Source organism: Ambystoma mexicanum, chromosome 5q (assembly GCF_040938575.1).
Source record: "Ambystoma mexicanum isolate Mex_15411 chromosome 5q, UKY_AmexF1_1, whole genome shotgun sequence".
NCBI lineage: Eukaryota > Metazoa > Chordata > Amphibia > Caudata > Ambystomatidae > Ambystoma > Ambystoma mexicanum.
Window position 1 is genome coordinate 365,903,948 of NC_090933.1, and position 25,931 is coordinate 365,929,878.

The window sequence follows — 25,931 nt, forward strand, 5'->3', positions numbered from 1 at the left end:
TTGACATAAGGCGCTGGTACGAGGACTCGTGTGCGTGCCAGGCTCAGGCCTACCAAACTCAACCTCCGGAGAGGTGTCCAGACCACTGGTGTTGTGCAACGACTGACGCAGGACTTCAATCTGGCTATGACCAGACAAAATCTCGTCAGGTACCTCATCAGGAACCAAACCTTCTTCCTCAGACCCTTCTTCCACCTCAGAAATATAATCCAGAGGCTGGAATGGGGGCACAGAAAAACGGACAAAGACATTTTTTGATTTGGCCAGAGCCTTTTTAGGGGGTTCCACCGTGCCACAGGGTACCTCCGACAAAGCATCCTCAAAAGGCGTCGAGGGCGTCGGTGGAATCGGCTTCGACGTTGAGTGTGGTGCCGATGGCTTCGACACAGTCCTCGAGGGCGGTGCCCCAAGCATGTGCTTCGACGACCTCGGCGCTGATGGCGTCGAGGGTTTCCTCGGAGCCTCGAGTGCACCTCTCGACGGACACGGCGCCGATGGCGTCGACGTCTTCGAAGAAGACCTCACAGGCTTCGACGGTCTCGAGGGCGTCGAGAGCCGGGACCTGGAGCGGGCATGTCTAGAGCGATCCACCTTGTCCGATCAAGACCTCGAAGGTGCCCGATGATCGCACTGACCACCCGAGCCCGAGGGCGTGCGAGTGGTGGCTTTAGAACAGTCACGGCCGGCGTCTTTCGACGGCGCGGACGGAACGGAGCCCTGCGACTGAAAAATCGCCATCATCTCCTTACGAAATGAATCCCATTCCGCAGGAGAGGAATGCTTGTTGGGACAAGGACTGGGAAGGCGACCTGTGACGGTGCTTCGTGAGTGCCTCGAAGAGGCAGAGGAATGGCGGGACCCACTCCGGGACCGAGATCCCCTGGACTTACGCCGACGATGCGGATAGTCGCCCCTCGAATCGTCAGTCGAAAGCCCAGTGGATTTCGACTCCCGGGGCTTGGCCACCTTACTGACAGAAAGCTTCTTCTTATGCTCCCGGAAGGCCTTCGAAGTTAACGACTGGCAATCGTCACAATCGTCCGTGGCGTGGTCCTCACCGAGGCACCAGAGGCAGGCGTTGTGCGGGTCCGTCAGCGACATCTTGGAACCGCATTCCCAACACTTCTTGAAACCTAGCCGCGGGGTAGAAGAAGACGACGACATCATGGAAATCTTCACAAACTAACAGGTTCGAAGAACCAAAAGAATAGAACTCAGAAGAACCGAAGCGCGCTGAGATCTCCGAAGCGAACACATTTGCGGAAAAAACAGAACTTAGGCTACGGGCGTCGTGCGTCCTACTTATAACATCCGGTGACTTTGGCTCAACGGAGGCCCTCGAGGACAGCGTATCGACGTCATCGACGCAGGACGCAGATACTGAATATTTTCCAAAGCAGCACAGCTGTGGTGATTACCTGTCATAGATATGGAATACGTTGTAGGACCCAATCCCCTCGGATTTATTTTTGTTGAACCCAAGCAGTAGCCATTCTGTACAGTGTTAGGCAGGGCACTCAAAATTCTGCCCACCATCTGACAACGTAAATAAACAATCATAAACACATATATCATGTAGTTTTATATGTAATATTCATTACAACAGTTAGGCTGTATATTCTGTTCCAGATAAACGTCAGGTGATGTACATTTTATGAACAGCATGAATTTTTGCACCATACTTATTTTGCTCTACTGCCTCCTGGCCTTAGAACAGATAAACACAAATACCCAATAGCAAAATAAAAGTGAAGTCATGGATGTCTGGCCCGCAGTTCACAGGTATTCCTAATTCCACAAAGACTCTGCCTTTCTGTTGAGTAAAACCTCACATAGACCTCGGGGTTTTAAATCCAGTAAAATTTCTTTCTTGCCCACTGAAGTTGCTTGCTTGCTTGCATTTCATAGATGTTGTTAGTATGTCACTCTTCTGGGACAGGCATCAGACAGTTTAAGATCTTTTGCGAGGTCGCATTGGGCCCTCGGATAGTCCGGCTTCACCTCCTTAACCCCTGTCTTCTCTGCTTCTCTGGCTTTCTCTCTGCATCATTTTTTCCCTCCTCTTTGTTTCCTTACCTTAACTTCCTTCACCTTTGCTCTTTTCTCTCTTTGTCATGTTCTCCCCCTATTCCTCCTTTCTGATCATCTCTGCATCTCCTTCTCTTTCTCTGATGTTCTCCCCACTCCTCGTTTCTGCTCCCTTGTATCTGCTTCACCTCTTCTCCTCTTATTCTCGGTCTCCACCTTCCTCCTCCGTTCTGCTCCTCTGCATCCCTTCCATCTCCTTTCTACACCTTTCCTCCTTGCAACTCTGCAAGCCCTATTCTGCCTTAAGACATCTAACCTCTGACTCCCATGCATCTCTGTTTTACCCTCCTTCTTATACTCATGCCCAATTACCCATGGGGCTGCTAATTGTTAAAACAAGTTCATCCTGGCATTCACGGGGAACAAGCATTATTATGGGCTGAATCACCAGAAGACTGCAAACTTCCCAGCTGCAGCTGTTCGGTGGGTGGATCGGTGCACACATCCTCACTTACTTCTATGTGGGCGGTCATCTTAATTTCACATTCATCTTTGTAATGGTGGCAAATGCATTTCAGGGCCTGAAGTTCATTGCTGTTTGTGGTGAGTATGCAAGTGATTTCTTCCTTTGCACAGGGCTCTCAAGAACAGTGGACATTGGGTTTGCCTGTGTGCGCTGTCACAGATGGCCCAAAAAAAACACCAACTTCCAGAGATAGTTCAAGGGTTTTTATTAACGTTTTTGTAAGGGCCCTAAGTGCCGTCCCGCACTCTCATCTAAATTAAGCATTTCCACCATAGCCGAGGCATGCCTACTTCCTAGGTTAGCATATAGAGCTTATTGACTCCCTACTGTCTAAGTTCTTCTTTGCTTTAAGTGAGCACGTAAGGGCGATTGCCTTATCAGTATAATCGTCCTCTGGGACTGCCTAGGCTATGCAGATTCTACCGTTCAGGTTAGTTCTAAGAGTTTTGTAGGGTTGTCCCTTCTAAGTACTCAAGACACACTCGTTCTTCTTCCTTTCATGACCTGATGTTCCTCTCCTTGTGACTCTATTACTCTCCCTTCCTCCCTCTTCTCTCCAACTCCACCCACCTTCTCTCTCCTCCTGCTCTTCCCCTTCTGTGCGTCTGATGTCTACCTCTCTTTCTACCACCTACCTCCACCTTCTGATGTTACTCCCTTCCACGCTCTCTCCTACCACTCTCCCCTCTCTACTCTACTACTACTCTTTCCTTTCCACACCTGCCTACCACTACTACTCTCTACACACTACCTCTACCCTCTCCTCTCCACACTAACTCTTCTCTCCACTCTCCATACTACCACTATTCTCCACACTACTTCTTCTCCACCCCACCATCTTCTCAGTCTACCTCCTTTCACTCTCTGTCCCCTTCCAGCCACTCTGTACACTGCCTGTACTGCTCCCACTCACCTACCTTGCATGGACAACCATCACACAGTACCACTTGCTCTTGCCAACCAATACTTCACCTTTTCTCCAAAATGCGGCCACGCAGATTCTCTGCTGCTTCGCTTTGATGCTCTCTTTCTTTGCGCAGTTCGGAGAACTCTGATGACTGGAATAGTCTGCTTGGAGGCTCTGATGCATTACATTCTCCCAGGCAGTCTGCCCAGCATTGGTTTGAGGTACCCCTCCATTGCCATTGATTCCCTCCTCTGGGGTAGGAATGGCTCTGATATCCACCCTGGTAGGCCTCCCACCCAAGATTACTGACCTTGTCCTAGCGTTCTTAACGTTTGCTGTGGAAGACATCAATTGAAACCAGTCCTCCATATCAGTGTCCCTGCTCCTGAAACCAGGCTGCCAAATCTCTGTTTGTCACACATGTTTTTTCCATAAGCAAAAACAGCAAACTCCTTCTGTAATTAATCATTGCCATTTCTCGAGTTCCTTCCTTGGTCAGAGGCATGATACACTTAGGGGGATGTCATACTAGTATACAAAGAGTTTCTCTGATCTGCTGAGAGTGTTTCCTGGCAGCCGGACAGGGACCTGTAATCTGCACTCACATGAGCAGGGGTAACAGAGGGAATCGTGTTCAGTGCTTTGGATTATTTGTTGCCTTGTGTGTGTGCCTCCCTGCTTTCTTTGTAACACAACCCCTGTAAATGCTGTCCCATGGTCATTGAGCAAGTTATCTTTCAGAGCCACATTCTCCTCCTCCTCTAACATCTCGACAATTGTCATGATTCCTCGAAGACTATGGACCTAGAGCTGTTGATGGGCCTGGGGCTTGGGGAAATCATCCTTATATCCCTCCGGTTCCCTCTGGGTCTTGCATCATGGCGCGGGTAGTGGCATCTGGTGCCCAAGATCATCTCAGTCCCATCACCCAGCCTTCAACATGGGACTTCATCACAGTGTGGGGCATTGCATTAACCTATAAATCTATTACTTATTTTAGATGGCAAAAAGTATGATGTCATCGTTCTTGACCCACCGTGGGAGAACAAATCAGTGAAACGGAGCAACAGGTAAATATTTCAATATGTCAGAAGTTATTAAACAAAATGTTTAGTCATTAATCCTGTGTGTAAACAGTAGATATTTATAATAGAAATAATAAGCATAAGAATACTAACTTGTATATAGAGCTTCATGGCAGATCCCTCGAGCTTCTAAGAGCTCCCCTGGGATTCAAACGTGTGAAATGCAGGCTGCCCTTATGTCAGAGACCAGTCCCTAACTTGTGAGCTATCCACCAGGGATCCGGATGAGTTTTAGTTATTTAATTTATAATGTAAACCATAACAATTGAACATGATAATTATCAATTTGTTCATTTATATATGGTAGACATATTACAAAATATGCATCCTCCTTTTACGTCCAAATTAACTACTTTGTCCATTTCAACACGTGCCCAGTGAATGAAGCAGCGTTTTCTGGCAGATTAGGCAGGGGCACTGGTATTATTAATGATTTATGTTCATTGGCAGATTGTGATTCTTTTTTAGCGGGAAAGACTGGGGGTAATGATGACCTCTAACGAATCTAGTGTGATTCGTGATGGTCTTTGGTTATTCTTTTGCTGAGAATATTTTTAAACTAATGGATTGAAGCAGTGCACGTTACAGCACATTCTTTGCGAAAAATTGGTAAAAAGTCATACAATTTATAAACAGTTATGTAGGTTGTAACTGGTGGCACAAGAATCCTTTTTGAGACTCAAGAAAGGTCCAATGGGTTTTATTGCGATATTTGTGGGCCTTAGGGCGCTCCCTCTCTCTCTCACATCTCCCGTGGGATGTCCTCCTTAAGCCAGGTGTTCGTAACTCCCAGGTTAGTGATATCTATCTTTAATCCCTACTGTTTTATATCTGGCTTTTGCTAATGGTGACCCCCCCCCCCTAAGTGTTGGCTTTCTGACCCTCCTCCAGGACTTGCTAACTTTCCTTACCCTAACCATAGATTAGTGTTCTAATTGGGTTTGGGATTGTGCCTCACGCGCACTATGCTAGAATTAAGCTAGTTAATGCACGCTCACATATACCCCACCCTCTCTATATTTACCCCTTCACTTACTCCTCCTGCCTGTCCTCTGTCCCTCCAATGTTTCATTCCTCCTAAGTCTCGCCCTACCCTATGATGTTACCTCTTTTCCCCTTCTATCTCTTCACCACTACTCCCCTTCTCCACACTACTGCCTCCTTCAATAACTGCTTCTCCGCCCTCCAACCACCTCTCTCTCCACTCTCATCACTGAGAAAGTGACACTAAAGCTGATTATGAAGACCCAGATCTTGCTGGATTTGGATGGCCTAGTAACTCTCTCCTTCACAAAGAAGGGCCATTGCTACTAATCCAAAGTCTTTGCAGTGGAGAAAAAGACAACAGGGTTACAAAACATTCTGAATCGCCTTCAGTTCAGCCTATGCCCTCCAGAGGAGCACTTTAAAATGGTGACTGCACAAATAAGTAATCTAGTCCCTTCAACAGGATCTGGGCCGTGCACTGCATAGCTAAAAGATGCCTATTTGCAGCTCTGGTACCCACACTAATCCTTCCTAAAGTTACTTACTGAGGAGTACCATTTCCACTACAAAGTACTTCTTTTGGGCTTTGTACAGCCCCACAACTATACACCACAATGATGGTGATAGTTGCATCTCAACTTTGTTGACAGGGATCCATGTTTTCCTAATTGAGGCAGTTGGTTGAGCCAAGCCTCGGCACAGATGGCTGCCTTGCTCAATTATCTTCTGGACCTCCTTTTTGAATGGAGTTTCCCTGTAAATTCACTGAAGTTCAAGTTGAGCATCATACAAAGGATTGCACTCCTTCCCATGGTGGTGCAGATGTGGAGGGCCAAAGGCTTTCTTCTTGTGGAGAGTTTTGATGCTTCCAGGTGAGTTCTATCTCACTTTGTGGGAATGGCTTTCACCAGGACCCTCTGGTTTCGGTGGGCCTTAGATCACAAGTTGTACTGCATGCCCGTTGCATATGAGACTGACACAGTTACAACTAACAGTGAAGCAGAGCCATTTCAATGGATTACTATTAGAGCAGGTTCCAATAACTAAGTGTTGGTGGATCTTCACTGGTGGATATTGGAATCATCCCCCGTCCTCCTAATACGTGTATCACCATTTTAACGTCGCTCTTTCCAGAGTATTCATTTCCCCGACATCTTCTCGTTCTTGCCAGGGCAACATACTTATAAACCATTTTTTCTAGCTCCATATTCCTGTCCATTCTCTCTTCCCATTCTAACATAGAAGGGACACTGCCCGACCCCCATACACTCGCAATATCCCGCTTAGCAAGATCAATAGCTAATCCTTTCTGGGTCCTCTCGTAAGAGGTAAAGGGTGTGTCTCTTGAAACAACAAGCAGACCTAATTAAGCATCCACCTCCAATGTGCCCTCTAGTACAGAGTTAATAGATCTTATTAATCATGAGGTTCTCTTGGAGACACTCTCGCAGCGGATGTGTATTGGGCGCCTGCTTCTGGATTGGGTCCGCTCTTTTTTTTTTTTTGTCTGACAGGTGGTGACCTCTGGACACGCCTGACCTGATATTTTTGAAGCACCATTTGGGGTTCCTCTGGGTTCAATCCTGTCCCCCGCGCTTTTCTATTTATATATGAAGCCCTTGGGCGATCTGGCTGTAAAATATAAGGTTAACATGCACCAGTATGCTGATGACACACAACTTTATAACAGGGTGTTGTTGGAGGGAGGAGACATGTTGCGCATCCGCAAATGTTTACTTGATATTGCAGACTGGATGGTTTCCCATGTTTTGAAATTGAATCCCTCAAAGAATTATTTTCTTTTATTTTCTCATTCGTCTTCTTCTTCCCTCTTTGATATGTGGATTGCTTCTGCTAACATAAAAGGGATAACTCCTCCTTTGCGCCTTAAGCTATATCACTGGGCTTTCTCCTCGATTCTCAGCTGTTTTTGATTCCTCTTATTAACTCTTAGTTAAATCTGCCAATGTTCACCTATTTTCTTTGAGGGCAATCAAATCTTTTGTTTTGCTTTCTAATTTTTGTCTTTTAGTTCAATCAGTAGTTCTTTCTTGTATTGATGTTGGCAACTTTTTATTGGTTTGTTTGCCCCAATCTTTTTTGGCCCCTAACTTTGGAAGCCAGGCCATTTGATAGAATCACCCGTATTTCGAAAAGCCATCACTGGCTGCCTTTAAAAGCCTGAATTTCTTTCAATTGATTTGTATCACGTATAAAGCTATCTACGAGTCAAGCCCCATATATCGTACAGAGAAATTGAAGATTTCTGGGGGCTCTAGAAGCGTATGCAGCAGGGAGCATTAAGGGATAGAGCTCACAAGGTTTCGGAGTTCAGCCTCTTACAAGAGATTCTTCTCTGGGGCTGCTGCTACCTGTTGGAATGCTATTCCCCCAGAAATATGTATCATACCTAATTATCTGAAATTCAGAAAAAATCGAAAGTCTTGGTTATAGAAGTCAGTATTTTAGCATTTGCTTCAGGTCTTTAATTGTGTTTTACCTTGACTGTTTTATTCATCATTGTTTTAATAATGTAATGTTTTTACTGTCTTAGTTGTATTTGATTATTATTGTGAATATTTGTATATTTGTTGCATTTTACTGTATTGATTCTCTCTGTAAAGTGCACAGATGCATTGCTTTTGCCTTGTTCACGCTTTATAAACATTTGCAATAAATAAAGGAATAAATCCCATTACTTCACCCCAAATGTTTTGAATCTGGTGGCATAAGCATACCATACAGAAACATTTTCCCACTGCATTCCGACACTTGGGACATTCATCGTCCTCCCTCCTTCCCATTTTATGAAGCTTCTGGAGTGTATAATTAGTCCTATATAGGGCCTCGTATTGAATCATATGGAATCTAACATTAATGGCTATTTTCTTTGCCAAACCTAGGGCGCACTCCGAGTCCCCATCGTCCAGTGAGCCCAATTCCCTCTCCAATCTTTCTCTCAGCCTACACACTGCTTTAGAAGTAATTGCTGCTATCTAGTTGTACACCCTCGAAATCGGTTTCTCATTAATTCTTTCAGTCACCACCAATCTTTACAATGGGGATTCTTGAGCAAAATCAAAAACATCCCCAAGCTGTTTATGTAGCACATGTCTTATTTGCAAATATTGGACAAAACATCCATCTGTCTAGCCCTAATTTATCTTGCAATTCTAAAAACACCATGATGTCTCCATTGCCCACGAGGTCCCCCAAATTTTTCACGCCAATTCTTTTTTGATTTCCACATATATACAGAAATTATTTTGCCATCTTTTTTCTATCTGCCCTCTGAGCCCGAAAGCTGATCTGCATGATCTCGATGTGAGAAGGGCCCTGGAATTCTACGTAGATAGAAATAAGGAACTCAGAGCTTTGGGTAGATTTTTGTCACATATGGTGGGCCTTCTTCCAGAAAACCATCTGCCAAGGCATTTGTGGTCTGTAAGGTAGTGACATCCATTCTTGAACCATGCAGTGTTCAGAGGGTCACTAAGGCCAGAGGCATTTATGCTCATGCCGGAAGGGGAAAGGCACTGTCAGTAGTATTCCAATGATACGCCCCCAAATAGGTGATCTGCAATGTGGCTACTTGGGCGATGCAACATGCTTTCTGTAAGCACTACTCTCTGGACACAATCTACAGATCAGATGCTTTTCTGACCAAGTGTTGTTCAAGAAAATGTTTGGCTAACTAGAATATTTGATGCCATCCTGCCAACAAATGCATGTGGGTACTTTGTAATCTATCCCGATAAAGGCCATGCAATTAGTACAAGTTATCCTCTAGGTGCATCATTAATGTCTACCTGAATGGCCTTGTCATGGCCCAGGGCTCTCAGCCCAACCTCCTCCTTCTTGATAGGTATCTTCCGTCTCTCATCAACTTCCTCCCTTCTCCTGCCACTTCTCCTTCTGCCGGCCCCTTTGCCACCACAGACGGGTGTACCACATCCCTGTACCCATTCTCAGAAGACCTTCAAAGGTGGCAATCAGCTACCCCCAACACCCGCTCTGCCGTTAAACACTCCTCTGACATCTGTCACCTCCTTGAAGACGTTGACCTTGATATCCTCGCGCTCACTGAGACGTGGTTCACTGCCAGCTCTGTCACTGTTTTTCACACACTCTTCTCTGAGGGCTACAAGATCCTCTCTAAGCCCAGGCCTAACCTGTCTGGATGTGGAGTGGCCCTGATCTTCCCTGAATGGGTCCCTGCTACTATCATACCCACTCAGTCCTACTCTTCCTTCGAATGCCTCGTGTGCAGGCTTGGTGTCTCTCCTATCCTCTCGCTGACTCTTGCCACCATTTACAGGACCCCTGGTCCGTTCTCCCTCTTACTTTTAAAGTGGCCTGACCTCACCTCTTCTCTCCTGGTGTCTACCTCCAAGCTTCTTTTCCTCAGAGACTTCAATATTCACTTTGACTCTCCTGATGCGGCCACTGGACTCTACCGCAGCCTGAGTGACTCTTTCCCTCACCATTCTTCCATCAGGGCTGACGCACTCAGCCGGACACACCTTGGATGCCCTCATCTCAGCTGACATCCCCCTCTCCAACCCTTTCACCACACCTCTCTCCTGGTCTGACCATGCTCTCCTATCCTCTCATCTGGATCTCTTGGGCCCCCGGCTAAGCCTCTGCCCGCACTGTCAGTCGTCTTCTCCATCATTTGACTGATGAAGCGAGTGTCAGTTGCTGCTTTGCCACCACTTTCATTCCCCGTTCCACTGTAGCCACTGACTCACACCGACTCAGCCCTTGCTAACCTTCACCTCTCCATCTCCAACACCAAGGACTCTTTGCCCCTGTCATGAGGATCCGTAGGAAGCGTGCCTCCAAGCGCAACACCTGGTATGACTCCAATGTAGCCTCTTTGCAACGCAAGTGCAGAGATGGAAAAGGCAGGCACATCCACTGACATACTGGCCTGCCACTTGCTCCATAGGCAATACATACAGACTCTCCATCTGCTTGAAGAAGAGGGCCCATATCAATTTCTGCAATCACTCCTTTGCCACTGGCTCCTTCCCACTACCCCACTACCCCTCAAGCACTCCCTTGCGAACCCTCGCCCCAAAAAGCCTTCTGCCAACCCTTCTCCATTACCACCTTCCTGTGCAAACTCTTGGAGAAGCTAGTCATCACCCAACTGATCCACCACACTGAATCTGTTGGTTGTCTCCACGACCACCAGTCTGGCTACAGAGCAGCCAGACGCTCGCAAATTGCTCTCCTGAACACCTGTGAACACTTGCTCTCAAATCTCGATTCTAACTCTCCTTCCATTCTCATTCTTCTTGATCTTTCCTCTGCCTTTGATACGGTCAATCGTGCCACCCTTATAAATCGGCTCTGTGATACCCTTGGCATCACAGACCTGGCACTGGACTGGTTGACCTCCTTCCTCTCTGACCGACTTTCCCAGGTTCAACTTGGCCCTTTTCTCTCCTCCAACACACTCTCCACCTGCAGCATCCCCCAGGGCTCTATCCTCCTGCTGTGGCTCTTCAACATCTACCTTGCCCCCCTGTCTCACTTGATCTTCAACTTCTCTCCTCACTTCCAATGTTATGCAGAGAACACACAGCTCTCCTTCAAGATGCCTCATCTTCTTCCTCTCTCATTCCTGACTGCTCGACTGCTATTCAGGCATGGTGCGCTGCTAACAATATCTGCCTTAATGCCAGTAAGACAGAGACCCTTCTCATTGGGACTCCAGCTCCCTCTTTCCCTCCTACTCTCTGGCCACCCTCCATGGGTCTCCTACCCTCACCCTCCTGTGAGGCTGAAAACCTTGGCATCATCTTCGACTCCCCTCTCTCCTTCTCTCCTCACATTGCGGACCTTGCCAAGAAGGCCCACTTTTGGCTGAACCTCTTCAGAGGCATTCTCCCTTTCCTCACCTTCTCCCAGAAACTCAATATCTCCAGAGCACTGGTCCTCTCTAGACTGGACTACTGCAATAGCCTCTTCCTCAATCTGCCTTTATACTCCCTTTGCCCCCTTCACCTAATCCAGAATAGGACTGCAAGACTTATCTTTGGCCTCAAGCCAAGAGACCGCATCTCTTGGGCCCTAAAATCTCTCCACTGGCTCCCGGGGGCTGTGAGGATCAAGTTCAAGACCCTCTGCATTATCCTTTATAGGTATGAAGGAATTCCGCGATCGTTGCACCGTGGGGGTTTAGTCTGGGTATATAACTATTACGGAGTCATTCCTCTTTATCACCCCGCCCTCTCTTGAGAACCGCAATATTACTTCCCTGTCATGGAAATTCAGAATTTTTGCAATTATCGGGCGTGGGTATGAGCCCGGCGGCTGTCTTTTCTGGAGGGATCTGTGGGCCCGCTCCACTGAGAACCCCTGGGTAAGTGAGCCTGCTCCAATTTCTTGAAGCAGCAGCGTTTCGATGAATTCGGTGGGGTTTGGGCCTTCCATGTCCTCCTGGACCCCGAGGATACGGACATTGCTGCGGCGGGCCCGTCCTTCTGCATCCTCTGAGCGAGATTCTAGTCTTGCCACTGTCAGTTCCAGTTCTTGGACTTTCACCTTTAGCTCCCGTGTGTCTTCGCCGGTTTCTTGCAGGGACGTTTCGGTTCTAGTTACCCTTTCCGTCTGGTTGCGGGCATCTTGTCTCATCAGTTGTATATCTGACCTGATTTCTCCGATCATGCCTTCCATAGATGTGCGTAACGCTGCAATTGCCTGCAAAATTTGAGCGTCTCGGGGGTCCAACGCTGAGGGTGGCGGGTCTGCCACAGGGATTGCTTCCTGCGGTAGTTGCTGCCTCGGGAATGCAGTTGTGAAAGCGTCCATCGTGGCGGCCTTTGATCTGTTCTTAGGAGGCGACATGGCCCCGTTGGAGAGTTCCAGGTGTACAGGGCGGGCTGCAGGCCTTAGCTCTGTAATCCTAATCCCAGTTCCGCTGTCTGCCTTCCAGGTGCGAAGTAAGGGCCCAGTTGTATGTGATAGGGAACCATGTGTTGTGTCAAACCGTTTCTCTTCTTCGGGACTGCTCGTGTTCCTGCCCGCCGGGTATGCAGCGCCCGTCTCCGCTCCTCAGCCGTCAGCAATCCTGGCGCCCCAGTCGACTGACTCCGCTCACCTCGATCGTCTTCGCCTCACAACGCTGAAGGGGTAGGTTTTTCTTCCGTCCGTCTCGTCTTCACTCCAGCTCCTCGGCAGGCCTCCAGGCTTCCCTCCGTGTTGTCTGCCGGCGGGGGTCACTCTTCCCTCTCAACGTGGGGTCTCAGCCCAGGACTCTGCGGTTCTGCCGTGCGTCTCAATCCGGAGGGCAAACGTTCACAATCTCATCTGCTTCCGCCCCGTCCATTCCTCACAGTCCTCCGCCAGCCTCTGCGCTGGGAGCCGCCATCTTGGGTGCCGTAGGGGAGCTTTTTCAAACGCTCCGTTATCCTCTTTGCCAGCTCCGATTTTCTCTGTGATTTCGGCCGAGTGGAGCAATAAGGATCCGCTACGTGCCTCTTAATTTTTTGTAGCTGCTATTTCGATTCTGCCGCCGTAGTGTCGGCAGCTTCAGGATCTTGGGCAGGAGCACGGCGGATTCACGGCTTCACACTATGCGTGCAGACCACGCCCCTTATAATCTCACTTCCATACCAGAATCCTATGGCTAAACCTTCTGCGCTTTCTTCTCCTTCCTCTTCTTATTGACGGGATGAAATGTCTGCAAGCCTTTGGGCCATTTAAGGGGTGGTGGTTCTCTATCCTCCGTATTTCTCTGCTCTCTTGCATTGGAGGCTACAGACGGTACAGTATTTGGGCCTGCCGGTTGTAAAATCTCCATGTGGACAGATTCCTGTTGATGATTTCTGGTTTTCCTCTTACTTATTGAAAAAGGAACTTAAGCAACAGTCGGATCCATTGCCACACCATCCCCTATGGGCAGGAGATGATTCCTGTGGAGGGTCTTCACCTCCCTCGGGGGGCCTTCCCTTCTCAGTCTGAACACAAGCAACCATGTCAACTGTCGCTCAATCAGATAGGGCTGCGATTCCCGTGGTTTCCCAACTTGTTTGGCCCTCTCTTCCCTAGACTTCTAATGAGCACCCGATCCCCTGGTTGCAGGTTGTGGAACAGGACCTTATCATTATACCTTTTCTTGTTTTGCTGTGCATTAAGGTCCGCCGTGGCTTGCGCTAGTTGGAACGCTTGGAACAATTGGTCCTGTAGGTCCCTCACATACTTGTGGTAGTTTTCTACCCCTGTCCCATCAGAGGAGACCCCAAAGCTCAAGTCTCAGTTGTAGGCGTGAACTAGAGTGGACACATGTTGGTTCCACTTCAGTTTCTCTTTGGCACTCCGTGCCCCCAACATACTCAACCATATGCGATTGAAACGTTCGGCTTGTGCATCCCCTTGGTGGTGGTAATGGGAGGTTCTAGTTTTCTTTACCCCAATCATCTGCATGAGTTCTTTGATGAGTTTATATTCAAAATCTCGCCCTTGATCGAAATGAAGGTTAGCAGGCCAGCCATAATGCACAAAAAATGTGGCCCAGAGTACTTTTGCTATGTTAGTCGCTTTCTGATCTCGGGTGGGATAGGCCTGGGCATAGCAAGTGAATTGATCTGTCACTATCAAGATGTTCTGGATATCAAGGCTCAGGAAGTCCACACAAACTAAGTCCATGGGTCCAGAACTCTGTAGATGTTGAAGTGCTGCAGCTGGATGACTGAGGGTTTTTCGGGCGATGCATCAAGCACAGGAGTGGCACTACTCTTCTACTTCAGGGCCTAGGCGAGGCCAATAAAACCGATTCCTTGCCAATTCTAATGTCCCTTCTCTTCCCAGGTGTCATGTTGGTCATGCAGAACATGCAGGGCCAGTGGACGTAATGAGCGCGGCAACACAAGCCTGGGTATGAGGCGCCCATGTATTCTACTCTCCTTGTATAGTACTCCTCCTTTCATCACTAACGATTTCCATTCTTTACAATAGATCTGGTAATTGGGCATGTTTCTGTTTTCCGGCAGGCCTTTTGCGCTGTTCTCTTTGCCTTGCAGAACTTCTCGTATTTCCAAGTCTTGCAACTGCTTTTGTCACAAGTCCGTCTGGTTCAGATGTGTCAGTTCCGGAGCCAGTAGACTGGTTGCGTCACAATAGCTCACGGGGTGCCCTTTTTCGGTCCCTCCTAAGCAGTCGATAAAACATGTTGGTTCAGCGGTCTGACAAGTTCCTTGTTGGATGATGGCTTTCATTGCGGCCATAGATGCCATCTCGATAGGGATGGTTTTGGAGCTGTTGTCAGAGGAGGGTCTTCGGGACAGTGCATCAGCATCTACGTTGTTTATTCCGGTCGATACTTCAACTGGAAGTTGCATGCGGACAGCGCTGCTAACCGTTGATGGCCGGTAGCATCCAATTTGGCAGTCTTGAGAATGTATGTCAATGGGTTGTTGTCTGTTCTCACAGTGAAAGTTGCTCTGTACAGGTAATCATGTAGTTTTTCCGACACTGCCCACTTCAGAGCCAAATACTCCAGCTTATGGGTGGAGTAATTCAATTCGGAGGGGTTCATCCGCCGGCTGGCAAACGCCACAGGTCTGACGGTTCCCTGTTGCTCTTGATAGAGTATGGCGCCTAACCCATCACAGCTGGTGTTAAGACGGATTTCTGAACTCTGTCCTGGTGGCGCAGAAGTTCAGAAGGCCAACCTAATTACTTGGAACAGGGTAACCTCTGGACAAGCCAGACCAATCAAGGTAGCGATCGCGGCGGTCAAGACTAGGTCTCAAGAGGGGTGAGGGTGACTGAAAGCCCGCAGTGAGCACACAAAGCAAGAGCGCTGACAAACTACTCCAAACAGTTGTTATATCAAAAATAGATACACATTTATTTTAAGGCCTTTAAAACAACGACCGTAGCGAGAAAATCACAATATCACAATATTAAACCAACACATACCATATCAACACAATATATATACAAATACACAGTCGCAAGCGTTTAAAGCACGAAATATGTAGTCCACCTGAAAGGAAAGGAAAACAGGCAGTGCGATAACGCTTTAGACTCAGTTCGCCTTCAGAGGCACCTAACTAGATGGAAGTCCGAGCCCTGCGAAGAGTGGAGCCTTGTGCTCAAAGTACCTGCCACGCCGGTGCCAACGGGCAAAAGGGGAAGCTCTTCGGAGGAAGTCAGGCAGTTCGGGTTAGTTCACAGCAGAAGGAGAACAGGTTCCGCAACTCAAGCGCAGCCTCCACAGCGAGCAGAAGCAGAGCGCGAGTACGGCAAAAGGGTGCTGTTTTTACACAGCAGGGAAAAGCAATGGGATACTGCAGGAGGGCGACCAGATCCTAGCTAAACTACTCACCGGTCCCCGAAGCAAGCAGACCCAGGCTTCTCCACGTTAGTTTCAGCAGCTGGCAGGTTCAGAAGAGCAGGGAACGCCTCGTAGTCGTGTAGAGTAAAAAGACGTCCCAATCGATGAAACCAGCACAGTTTTGTTGCCGCAGCAGGACAACGGAGCGGCCGTGTGTATTCAAGTCAAATGTACACTCCTCCCTTCAGACTTGGGAACGCCAAGCGTACGAAGCGTGGGAGAGTGACCAGGACTCGAAATACAGCACAACCTGTCGGCAGTTACAGAGCAGGACTCCCTTGTAAGCTGGTCAGTCAACTGGATGGCCCAGAGACACTTCCGAAGGCTTACTTGGCAGGAGTTGATGAAGTCGCCGGGAATAGCTGTTCCTGCTATTCCAAAGGTCGAAGCACCAGTACAGGCCTTCTGGTTCGATCAAAGGAGGAAAGGGTTTCACAGGACGACAGCAGTGCAAAGGAGGATTCCTTCAGCGGGTCACCAGCGATTCCTCGGTCCAGCCTCGTGGTTGCAGGATACTTGGCTCCTGTATTCCTTCGTTCGTGAGAACTCAGGAGATCGACATGGTAGTGGTGTTTCCAGCCCCCTCTTATCCACGGTTCCCTTCGCGCCAAAACGGAGGGGAGCCAATGGGAGATCCGCTCATCAAAACACATACCATACGTGGACCAATCACGGACCACGGTGGTCCCAGGCATTCACACCACCCTAGACTCTCTGGCACCCAGGATGTGTATTGGGACCAGACATCCCAGCCCACACCCTGGAGGCACACAAACGACATGTAGAAGCCCGCGAAAGCAACCACGTTTCGCGGGAAAGTACATGCCCAAATAAGGAAGGCCCCGGGTCGCCGGACCTGGGGAAGGTGAAGGGAGCAAGACGGTCAGTGGACAAGACAAAGGAGCCTCGCGGCCTGGCCATTTTGGGAGCCAGGCCACCATTTTGGGTTCAGTGCAAAAACGTGCTCAGAACGCCAAAAGGAGCTCAAAATAAACAATACGATCGCTGCCACCATTCGAGTCCCTGAATGACTTGCACCGATCAAATACCATCCTAAAAGAGTATCTAGGGTCTGTAGAAGGCTAGAGACCCAAGAGAGCTGTAACGTAGCTTACAGTGCCCTCTTGTGTCGTGTTGCACTAAAGCTGCGACACGATAGAAGAAACTACGGGAAACCACGTTCCCCGGTACTGACTGTCTTAAGGGCATGTCAGTTTCCCCGTAAGAAAGGAGCGAAAGCCCAGAGAAGTGCGGCAGAAGGCTGTACTTCTCTGGCAAAGTCAAGAACAAGGTTAAAAACAATAGCAAAAAGTTTAGGGGTTGCCACATGGAAGGAAAATTCCCTACAATAACGAAATCTTTCCTAACACTCGCCCCTCCCAGACTATGGACAGGGGGAACTAATCCACCCCTGGATGAGTCTCTTGTTCAGGTCGGTTAAACATTCTGGACAACCCATCAGCATTGCTATGTTGGACACCTGGTCTATGCTCAATAGTGAAGTCGAAGCCTTGAAGACTTATGGACCACCTAAGCAACTTTGGATTCTCCCCCTTCATGTTCATTAGCCACTTTAACGGCTTATGGTCAGTCTGCACAGTGAAGTGGGTCCCATAGAGGTAGGGCCTCAGCTTCCTTAGGGCCCACACAACAGAGAAACATTCTTTCTCTACCGTGGACCACCTGAGCTCTCTGTCCTTAAGCTGGCGACTAATAAAACCGATAGGGTGTTCCTTACCCTTCTCATCTACTTGTGATAGTACAGCTCCTATCCCAGTGTCAGAGGCATCCGTCTGCACGATAAAAGGTCTTTGATAATCAGGGGCCCTGAGCACAGGGGCCTGGCACAAGGAGTCTTTTAAGCCATTGAAGGCCTTCTCACACTCGTCGGTCCAAGTTACCTTCTTGGGTTTCTTCGGAGTTGTGAGGGCAGTCAGAGGAGCAGCTATGGTGCCATAGTCTGCCACAAAATTGCGATAATACCCCGTGAGTCCTAAGAAGGCTCTCACTTGGGTTTGCGTAGTGGGGGTAGGCCAGTCTTGTACTGCTTGTACTTTACTGGGTAGAGGCTGTATCCTCCCTCCACCTACTTCATGTCCAAGGTAAACCACTGAGCCTTGTCCAATCTGGCATTTACTAGCCTTTATGGTCAAGTGGGCTTTCTGAAGAGCCTGGAGCACAATCCCGAGGTGTTTCACATGGTCTTCCCAGGTGGCACTGAAAACTGCTATATCGTCCAGATATGCAAGACAGAATTCGTCCAACCCATTCAACACATGATTCACAAGCCTCTGGAAAGTGGCAGGTGCATTCTTCAACCCGAACGGCATTACCCGGAATTGGTAAAGGCCGTCTGGAGTAGAAAATGCTGTCTTCTCCTTGGCATGTTCTGCTAAAGCTATTTGCCAATAGCCAGCAGTGAGGTCAAACGTGCTGAGGTACTTGGAGGCACCCAAAGTATCCACCAGCTCATCTGTTCGAGGCAAGGGGTGGGCATCTGTCTTGGTGACAGCATTCAGAGCCCTGTAATCCACGCAGAACCTCAATTCAGAAGTGCCTGCCTTTGGAACCAGAACCACAGGACTGGACCAAGGACTACTAGAGGGTTCAATCACCCCAAGATCTAACATCTTGTTGACCTCGGTCTTAATATAAGACCGTACTTTATCTGACATCCTGTATCCCCTACTTTTGGTAGGTACACTGTCTCCTGTGTCAATGGTATGTTTGCACCAAGGTGTCAAACCAGGGGACTGTGAAAACAGGGGGGGAAAACTGCCTAAGCAAACTTTTCACCTCAGCCTGCTGATCAGAAGTCAGGTGAGGGGCCACTCGGACACCCTCAACGGAGCTATCTGAAGGACCGCTTTGGAACAGGTCGGGGAGAGGTTCAGACTCCTCTTTCTCAACGTCTGATGCCAGTAGCAGTGCTGCGATTTCGACTCTTGGGACGAAAGCCTTCAGCCTATTCACGTGGAACACTTTTGGAGCCTGTCCAGGCCTTCCAAGGTCCACTAAATAGTTCACCTCACCCAGGGGCTCCACCACTGTGTAAGGGCCTGACCATTTGTCCTGTAAAGCGCGAGGCCTTATTGGATTCATGATCAGGACTTGCTGACCAGGTGTAAAGTTGATGAGGGAAGCTTTCTGGTCGTACCAATGTTTCACCAGCGCTTGCCCTGCCTTCAACTTATCACTAGCCAAGCCCATCAGAAGTACCATCCGTTTTCTGAGCCCTAGCACATAGTCAACTACATTGGTAGTAACAGGGGGAGTGGGCATCTCCCATCCCTCCTTGACAATGGCTAAGGGTCCCCGTACGGGATGACCGAACAGAAGTTCGAAGGGGCTGAAGCCAACACCCTCCTGTGGTACCTCTCGGTAGGCAAACAGCAAGCATGGTAAAAGAAGATCCCATTTTCTTCTCTGGGGCTCCTCCAGAGCCCCAATCATGCTCTTTAACGTTCTGTTGAAACGTTCCACCAGACCATTGGTCTGGGGGTGGTATGCAGAAGAGAACTTGTAGGTGACCCCACATTCTTTCCACATAGCCTGCATATACTTCGACATAAAGTTGCTGCCACGATCTGACACAACTTCTTTAGGGAAGCCAACCCTAGTGAATATGCCGAGTAAAGCTTTTGCAACTGACTTGGCAGTTACAGTTTTCAATGGGATGGCCTCAGGATACCTGGTTGCATGGTCGACCAGCACCAGGATAAACCTATTGCCCGAGGATGTTTGCGGGTCAAGGGGACCAACGATGTCGATCCCTACCCTTTCAAATGGTACCCCCACAACTGGGAGCGGTACCAACGGAGCTTGGATTGTCGCGCCAACCTTACCAGACAACTGGCAGGAGGCGCAACTCCTGCAGTGACTTTCTACTTGCACCCCCATCTTGGGCCAGTAGAAGTGCATGGATAACCTTTGCTTGGTCCTCTTCATACCAAGGTGACCAGCAAGGGGAACTTCATGCGCCAACTGCAGGAGGAAGGGCCTAACAGCAAGGGGAACCACCAACCTCCTATGGTCTCCTTCTGTAGACTCTGTGGGCTCACTATACAGGAGTCCACCTTCCCAATAAATCCTATGCTTCCCAGGAGGTTCACCCTCAAGCTGGGAGCAGGCCTGTCTCCTTAGGCCTTCCAGAGATGGGCACTCACGTTGGCCTTTACTGAATTCGTCCCTATCAGGACCTCCTTCAACTAACAAGTCTTTTAGTTCCGGATGGTCGTTGGGGTCGAATACTTCAGGCATCGCCACCTCCTCGTCAGGCTCGGGCGATTGACCAACTTCCTCCACCGCAGTGGTAGGCGAGCTCGGGGGAATATTCTCTTTCCCCCGTCTTGACTTGTAGACTCCTTTCGCCTTGGGTTTCCCCTTCGGCTGGGGCGGCGTATTGGACTTGGCCAATGCTGCCCGTGCTTGAGACCGTGTGTAGGGTCGTTCGGCAGTGTCTCCTACGAGCCCTAAAGCTCTGAGATCATTACCTAATAAGACCTTTCCCGGGACGTTTCTCTGAATGCTCACTGGAATCCTGACTGCTGTACCATTTAAAGTTAGATTAACAGGGATCACGGGAAACATACGGAGGGGGCCGTCAGCCAACTTAGTGGGCATCAGAGTAGCTCTGGCAACTTCCTCTGAGTCTACCAAGGTAGAATCCACTACAGTTCGACTGCACCCACTATCCCTAAGAGCTGGAGTATCCACTCCATTGATCAGCACACTGTCTTTAAAGTAGTGCTTGGTATTATCCGGAATCCTAGCATACGCCTCTGCGACTTTAGGCTCCCAGGAACCCAGGGACACTAAAACTACCTCGGCCTCTATTCCGCTGGGAAATGAGTCCGAGGAGAAGGATGCTCCTGTAATCTCTTCTTCCTCGTAGGAGGAGAAGGCCAGATTAGCGGAGTGGACCCCCAAAGGTCTAACCTTACAACGGGGATCCCCCTTCACATGGTCAGTTGCTCCACAAGAAAAACAAGCCCCAGAGGGTCTGTTTACGTAGGGAGGCTTATTGTAACCAGAGTTCTGTTTCGGAGGCGCACCTCCACTACCCTGTGAGTTCTCTTGTGTCTTACCCTTGTTTTTCTTTTTGTGGCCCTTTTGGGAAGAAGATTTAGCAGATTCCCCACCCTCCATATCTTTGGACTTTTTCCCCTCCTCCTGCTTACCAGGATGAGTTTTGTCCTTATGGGACACTCGATGTGACACCCATAAGTCTGCTGCAATGGCCAGCTTCTTAGGATCTATCTCCTTCGAATCGGCCAAATGCTGCTTAAGCTCCGGGGAAGAAGAAGCAAAAATGTGTTCCAGCATGACAAGATTTATCATGCCGTCGAAGGTAGAAACCTTATAGCCTTCGACCCAGCCAGTTAAGTTTTTCAAAGATTCAGCGACATAAGATACCCAAGTACCACCTTCCTTTTTCTTATACTCTCGAAAACGCTTTAAATATTGGGCCGGAGTCTTCCCAAACTTTAAAATGAGAGTCTGCTTTAACATTGCGAAATCAGCCCGCTCAGCCTTCGACATTTCCATAATGGCACTACAGCCAGAATGGGGCAGTCTACTGAGCAACCACGCAATCTTATCAGCATTGTCAACTTCCTGGACCTCGCATGCATACTCAAACGTATTCAGCCAGTCCATAATGTCATTCCTCTCTTCATATACACTGAGCAGATCTTTTGGAAACCGTGGATGAGAGGAGGCCCCAGACCCATGTCCAGGACCCTTGGATCCATTTGCAACCTGAAGCTTGGCCAGTTCCAACTGGTGATCCCTGTCTTTTTGTTTTTCTGCCTGTTCGATTTTTAGTTTGGCTATGCTGAATTCAAGCTCCTGCTGCCTAAACCGCAGCTCTTGCTTCTTGAATTCAAGCATAGCCTCCCCATCAGCACTGGCAGAGGAAACATTAGACAGCTCGTCCTCCCTGTCCTCGTGGTCGCGGTGGAACAGTGCGCCGGCAGAACCGTCGGTTCTACCAGTGAGAGCAGCCCCACCACCTTCCGCACTGTCCTCAGAAGTAATAGCGTCAAGCTGCGCTTCTTGCCACGCCACGATTCTTTGGATCATTTCCAATTTCGTGCCTTGAGAGGAAACACCTCTCTCCGCACACATCTTTTTCAATGTTTCTGACTTGGAAGCATTTAAAGTTAACAACGTACTTGTTTCCATACTGTTTGATAGGACTATGGCCTTTTTAAAGTTATACTATAACAATTCACTACGTGTACTGTTTGGAATAACCTGAAATGCCTTAGTTCGAGCGCAACACTGGATACCTTCAGTCGTATCCCACCGCTGTACACCAATTTGTTAAGACGGATTTCTGAACTCTGTCCTGGTGGCGCAGAAGTTCAGAAGGCCAACCTAATTACTTGGAACAGGGTAACCTCTGGACAAGCCAGACCAATCAAGGTAGCGATCGCGGCGGTCAAGACTAGGTCTCAAGAGGGGTGAGGGTGACTGAAAGCCCGCAGTGAGCACACAAAGCAAGAGCGCTGACAAACTACTCCAAACAGTTGTTATATCAAAAATAGATACACATTTATTTTAAGGCCTTTAAAACAACGACCGTAGCGAGAAAATCACAATATCACAATATTAAACCAACACATACCATATCAACACAATATATATACAAATACACAGTCGCAAGCGTTTAAAGCACGAAATATGTAGTCCACCTGAAAGGAAAGGAAAACAGGCAGTGCGATAACGCTTTAGACTCAGTTCGCCTTCAGAGGCACCTAACTAGATGGAAGTCCGAGCCCTGCGAAGAGTGGAGCCTTGTGCTCAAAGTACCTGCCACGCCAGTGCCAACGGGCAAAAGGGGAAGCTCTTCGGAGGAAGTCAGGCAGTTCGGGTTAGTGCACAGCAGAAGGAGTACAGGTTCCGCAACTCAAGCGCAGCCTCCACAGCGAGCAGAAGCAGAGCGCGAGTACGGCAAAAGGGTGCTGTTTTTACACAGCAGGGAAAAGCAATGGGATACTGCAGGAGGGCGACCAGATCCTAGCTAAACTACTCACCGGTCCCCGAAGCAAGCAGACCCAGGCTTCTCCACGTTAGTTTCAGCAGCTGGCAGGTTCAGAAGAGCAGGGAACGCCTCGTAGTCGTGTAGAGCAAAAAGACGTCCCAATCGACGAAACCAGCACAGTTTTGTTGCCGCAGCAGGACAACGGAGCGGCCGTGTGTATTCAAGTCAAATGTACACTCCTCCCTTCAGACTTGGGAACGCCAAGCGTACGAAGCGTGGGAGAGTGACCAGGACTCGAAATACAGCACAACCTGTCGGCAGTTACAGAGCAGGACTCCCTTGTAAGCTGGTCAGTCAACTGGATGGCCCAGAGACACTTCCGAAGGCTTACTTGGCAGGAGTTGATGAAGTCGCCGGGAATAGCTGTTCCTGCTATTCCAAAGGTCGAAGCACCAGTACAGGCCTTCTGGTTCGATCAAAGGAGGAAAGGGTTTCACAGGACGACAGCAGTGCAAAGGAGGATTCCTTCAGCGGGTCACCAGCGATTCCTCGGTCCAGCCTCGTGGTTGCAGGATACTTGGCTCCTGTATTCCTTCGTTCGTGAGAACTCAGGAGATCGACATGGTAGTGGTGTTTCCAGCCCCCTCTTATCCACGGTTCCCTTCGCGCCAAAACGGAGGGGAGCCAATGGGAGATCCGCTCATCAAAACACATACCATACGTGGACCAATCACGGACCACGGTGGTCCCAGGCATTCACACCACCCTAGACTCTCTGGCACCCAGGATGTGTATTGGGACCAGACATCCCAGCCCACACCCTGGAGGCACACAAACGACATGTAGAAGCCCGCGAAAGCAACCACGTTTCGCGGGAAAGTACATGCCCAAATAAGGAAGGCCCCGGGTCGCCGGACCTGGGGAAGGTGAAGGGAGCAAGACGGTCAGTGGACAAGACAAAGGAGCCTCGCGGCCTGGCCATTTTGGGAGCCAGGCCACCATTTTGGGTTCAGTGCAAAAACGTGCTCAGAACGCCAAAAGGAGCTCAAAATAAACAATACGATCGCTGCCACCATTCGAGTCCCTGAATGACTTGCACCGATCAAATACCATCCTAAAAGAGTATCTAGGGTCTGTAGAAGGCTAGAGACCCAAGAGAGCTGTAACGTAGCTTACAGTGCCCTCTTGTGTCGTGTTGCACTAAAGCTGCGACACGATAGAAGAAACTACGGGAAACCACGTTCCCCGGTACTGACTGTCTTAAGGGCATGTCAGTTTCCCCGTAAGAAAGGAGCGAAAGCCCAGAGAAGTGCGGCAGAAGGCTGTACTTCTCTGGCAAAGTCAAGAACAAGGTTAAAAACAATAGCAAAAAGTTTAGGGGTTGCCTCATGGAAGGAAAATTCCCTACAATAACGAAATCTTTCCTAACAGCTGGCATGCACCTGTAGGATATAAGGCAGGTGTGGATCAGCGTATGCCAGTACAGGTGCTTCATTAAGAGTTTTTTTTAACTGGACAAAAGCTTGTTCACACTTCTCACTCCATCGCAGACCAAAGTTCTCTTTAGGATGATACTGAGTCGTGGACTGATTCCCTTTACTAACCGCCGTGTTCTGTGGTGCAGGATAGCCCTTGGTCAGTTCTTTTAGCGGTGGAGCTATGTTGGTGAAACCTGGCACGAACATTCGGTAATAGTTGCAGAACCCCAGGATACTTCTCAGTTCCCACAAGTTCTGCAGGCGGGGCCAAGTCCTGAGGGCCTCCATTTTGGCAGGATCCACACTCACTCCTTCATCAGACACCACATGGCCAATATACTTTACGCTGGTGTGGCAAAACTGGCATTTTTATAGCGATACTTTCAACCCCTGCTGTTGGAGACAATCCAACACCTTCAGTAACCTTTGGTGATGTTCTTCCAAGGTTCTCCCAAACACTATCACATCATCTAGGTAAACCAACACCTCAAGTAAGGTCATGTCCCCCACTGTTCGTTCCATCAAGCGTTGAAATGTGGCTGGCGCTCACGATATCCCCTGGGGCATTCGGGTAAACTGGTAGAATCCTAATGGGCAGATGAAAGCTGTCTTTTCCTTATCCTCAGGTAACATAGGGATCTGGTAATACCCACTCCAGAGATCCAAGACCGAAAACCACTGGCTCCCAACCAGACAGTCTAGGGCCTCACCCACTTGGGTGGTGGTATATTTGTCTGGCACGGTTCGGCTGTTAAGCCACCGGTAGTCGATGCACAGCCGCACATCCTGGTTCTTCTTATGCGCCACCACTATGGGGGAGGCATAGGGGCTTCTCGAAACCACTGGATTATACCTGCCTGCAGCAAATCTTCAAGATGACGCCAGACATCCTCCACATCTGGTGCCAGCCTTCGAGATCTTTCTCTAAATGGGGTGACATCGTTCAGACAGATGTGGTGCTGAACTTCCTTTGCTTCATCCAAATCCCAGTCACTGGTCGAAAACACATCTGCCCTCAGGGCCAGTTGGTCTGGTAGATGATTTATTTCACGTTCCGACAACGGGGATTCCCCAAAGTTTATCTTGTCCACATCCAAGGGAGGATAAGCGCTTCGGGTTCCAGCCATCTGTGCCACTGAGTCAGCAATGTGGAACTGTGCGATTGTCAGGCCTCCAGTTAGATGCACAGTTTTATCAGTGACATTAGTGATAGGGACTTTGATGTGGGTCACTTCTGTGCCGGTATCACTGATCAGTGTGCGTTGGACCATCAGGCCTCCAGGCAGTTCTTCACCTTCAGGAGCCTCCATCACCAATCTCCTGAACCGGTTTTGACTTGGAAGGTGTACACGGCCATGCACCATTATTGCCTGACCTGGCAGTATGTCAAGTTGACTGTGGTTAGTGGTGGTCACCTCTCCTACAGGCCTGTCAGGTTGCGCTGCTTTCTCCATGCTTTTTTTTAAAGTAGACCTGTTGGCAAGCTAGGTGCATCGGCAGAGATTGTGCAAACTGCAGACCCGCCATCTCCATACACGACCGAGCTAGGGTACCAAACAGTGCAGAGTTGGTGCCCATGAC

The 25,931-nt window shown here is 49.0% G+C and overlaps 1 protein-coding gene across 1 annotated transcript in view; it reads left to right on the forward strand.

Moving 5' to 3' along the window:
* METTL4 (methyltransferase 4, N6-adenosine) overlaps window positions 1–25,931 on the forward strand; it is a 331,121-nt gene that overhangs the window by 204,911 nt on the left and 100,279 nt on the right. Inside the window, exon 4 of the mRNA XM_069620861.1 lies at window positions 4,462–4,531. Coding sequence (XP_069476962.1) covers window positions 4,462–4,531 — 70 coding nt within the window. The remainder of the gene's footprint in view (window positions 1–4,461; window positions 4,532–25,931) is intronic.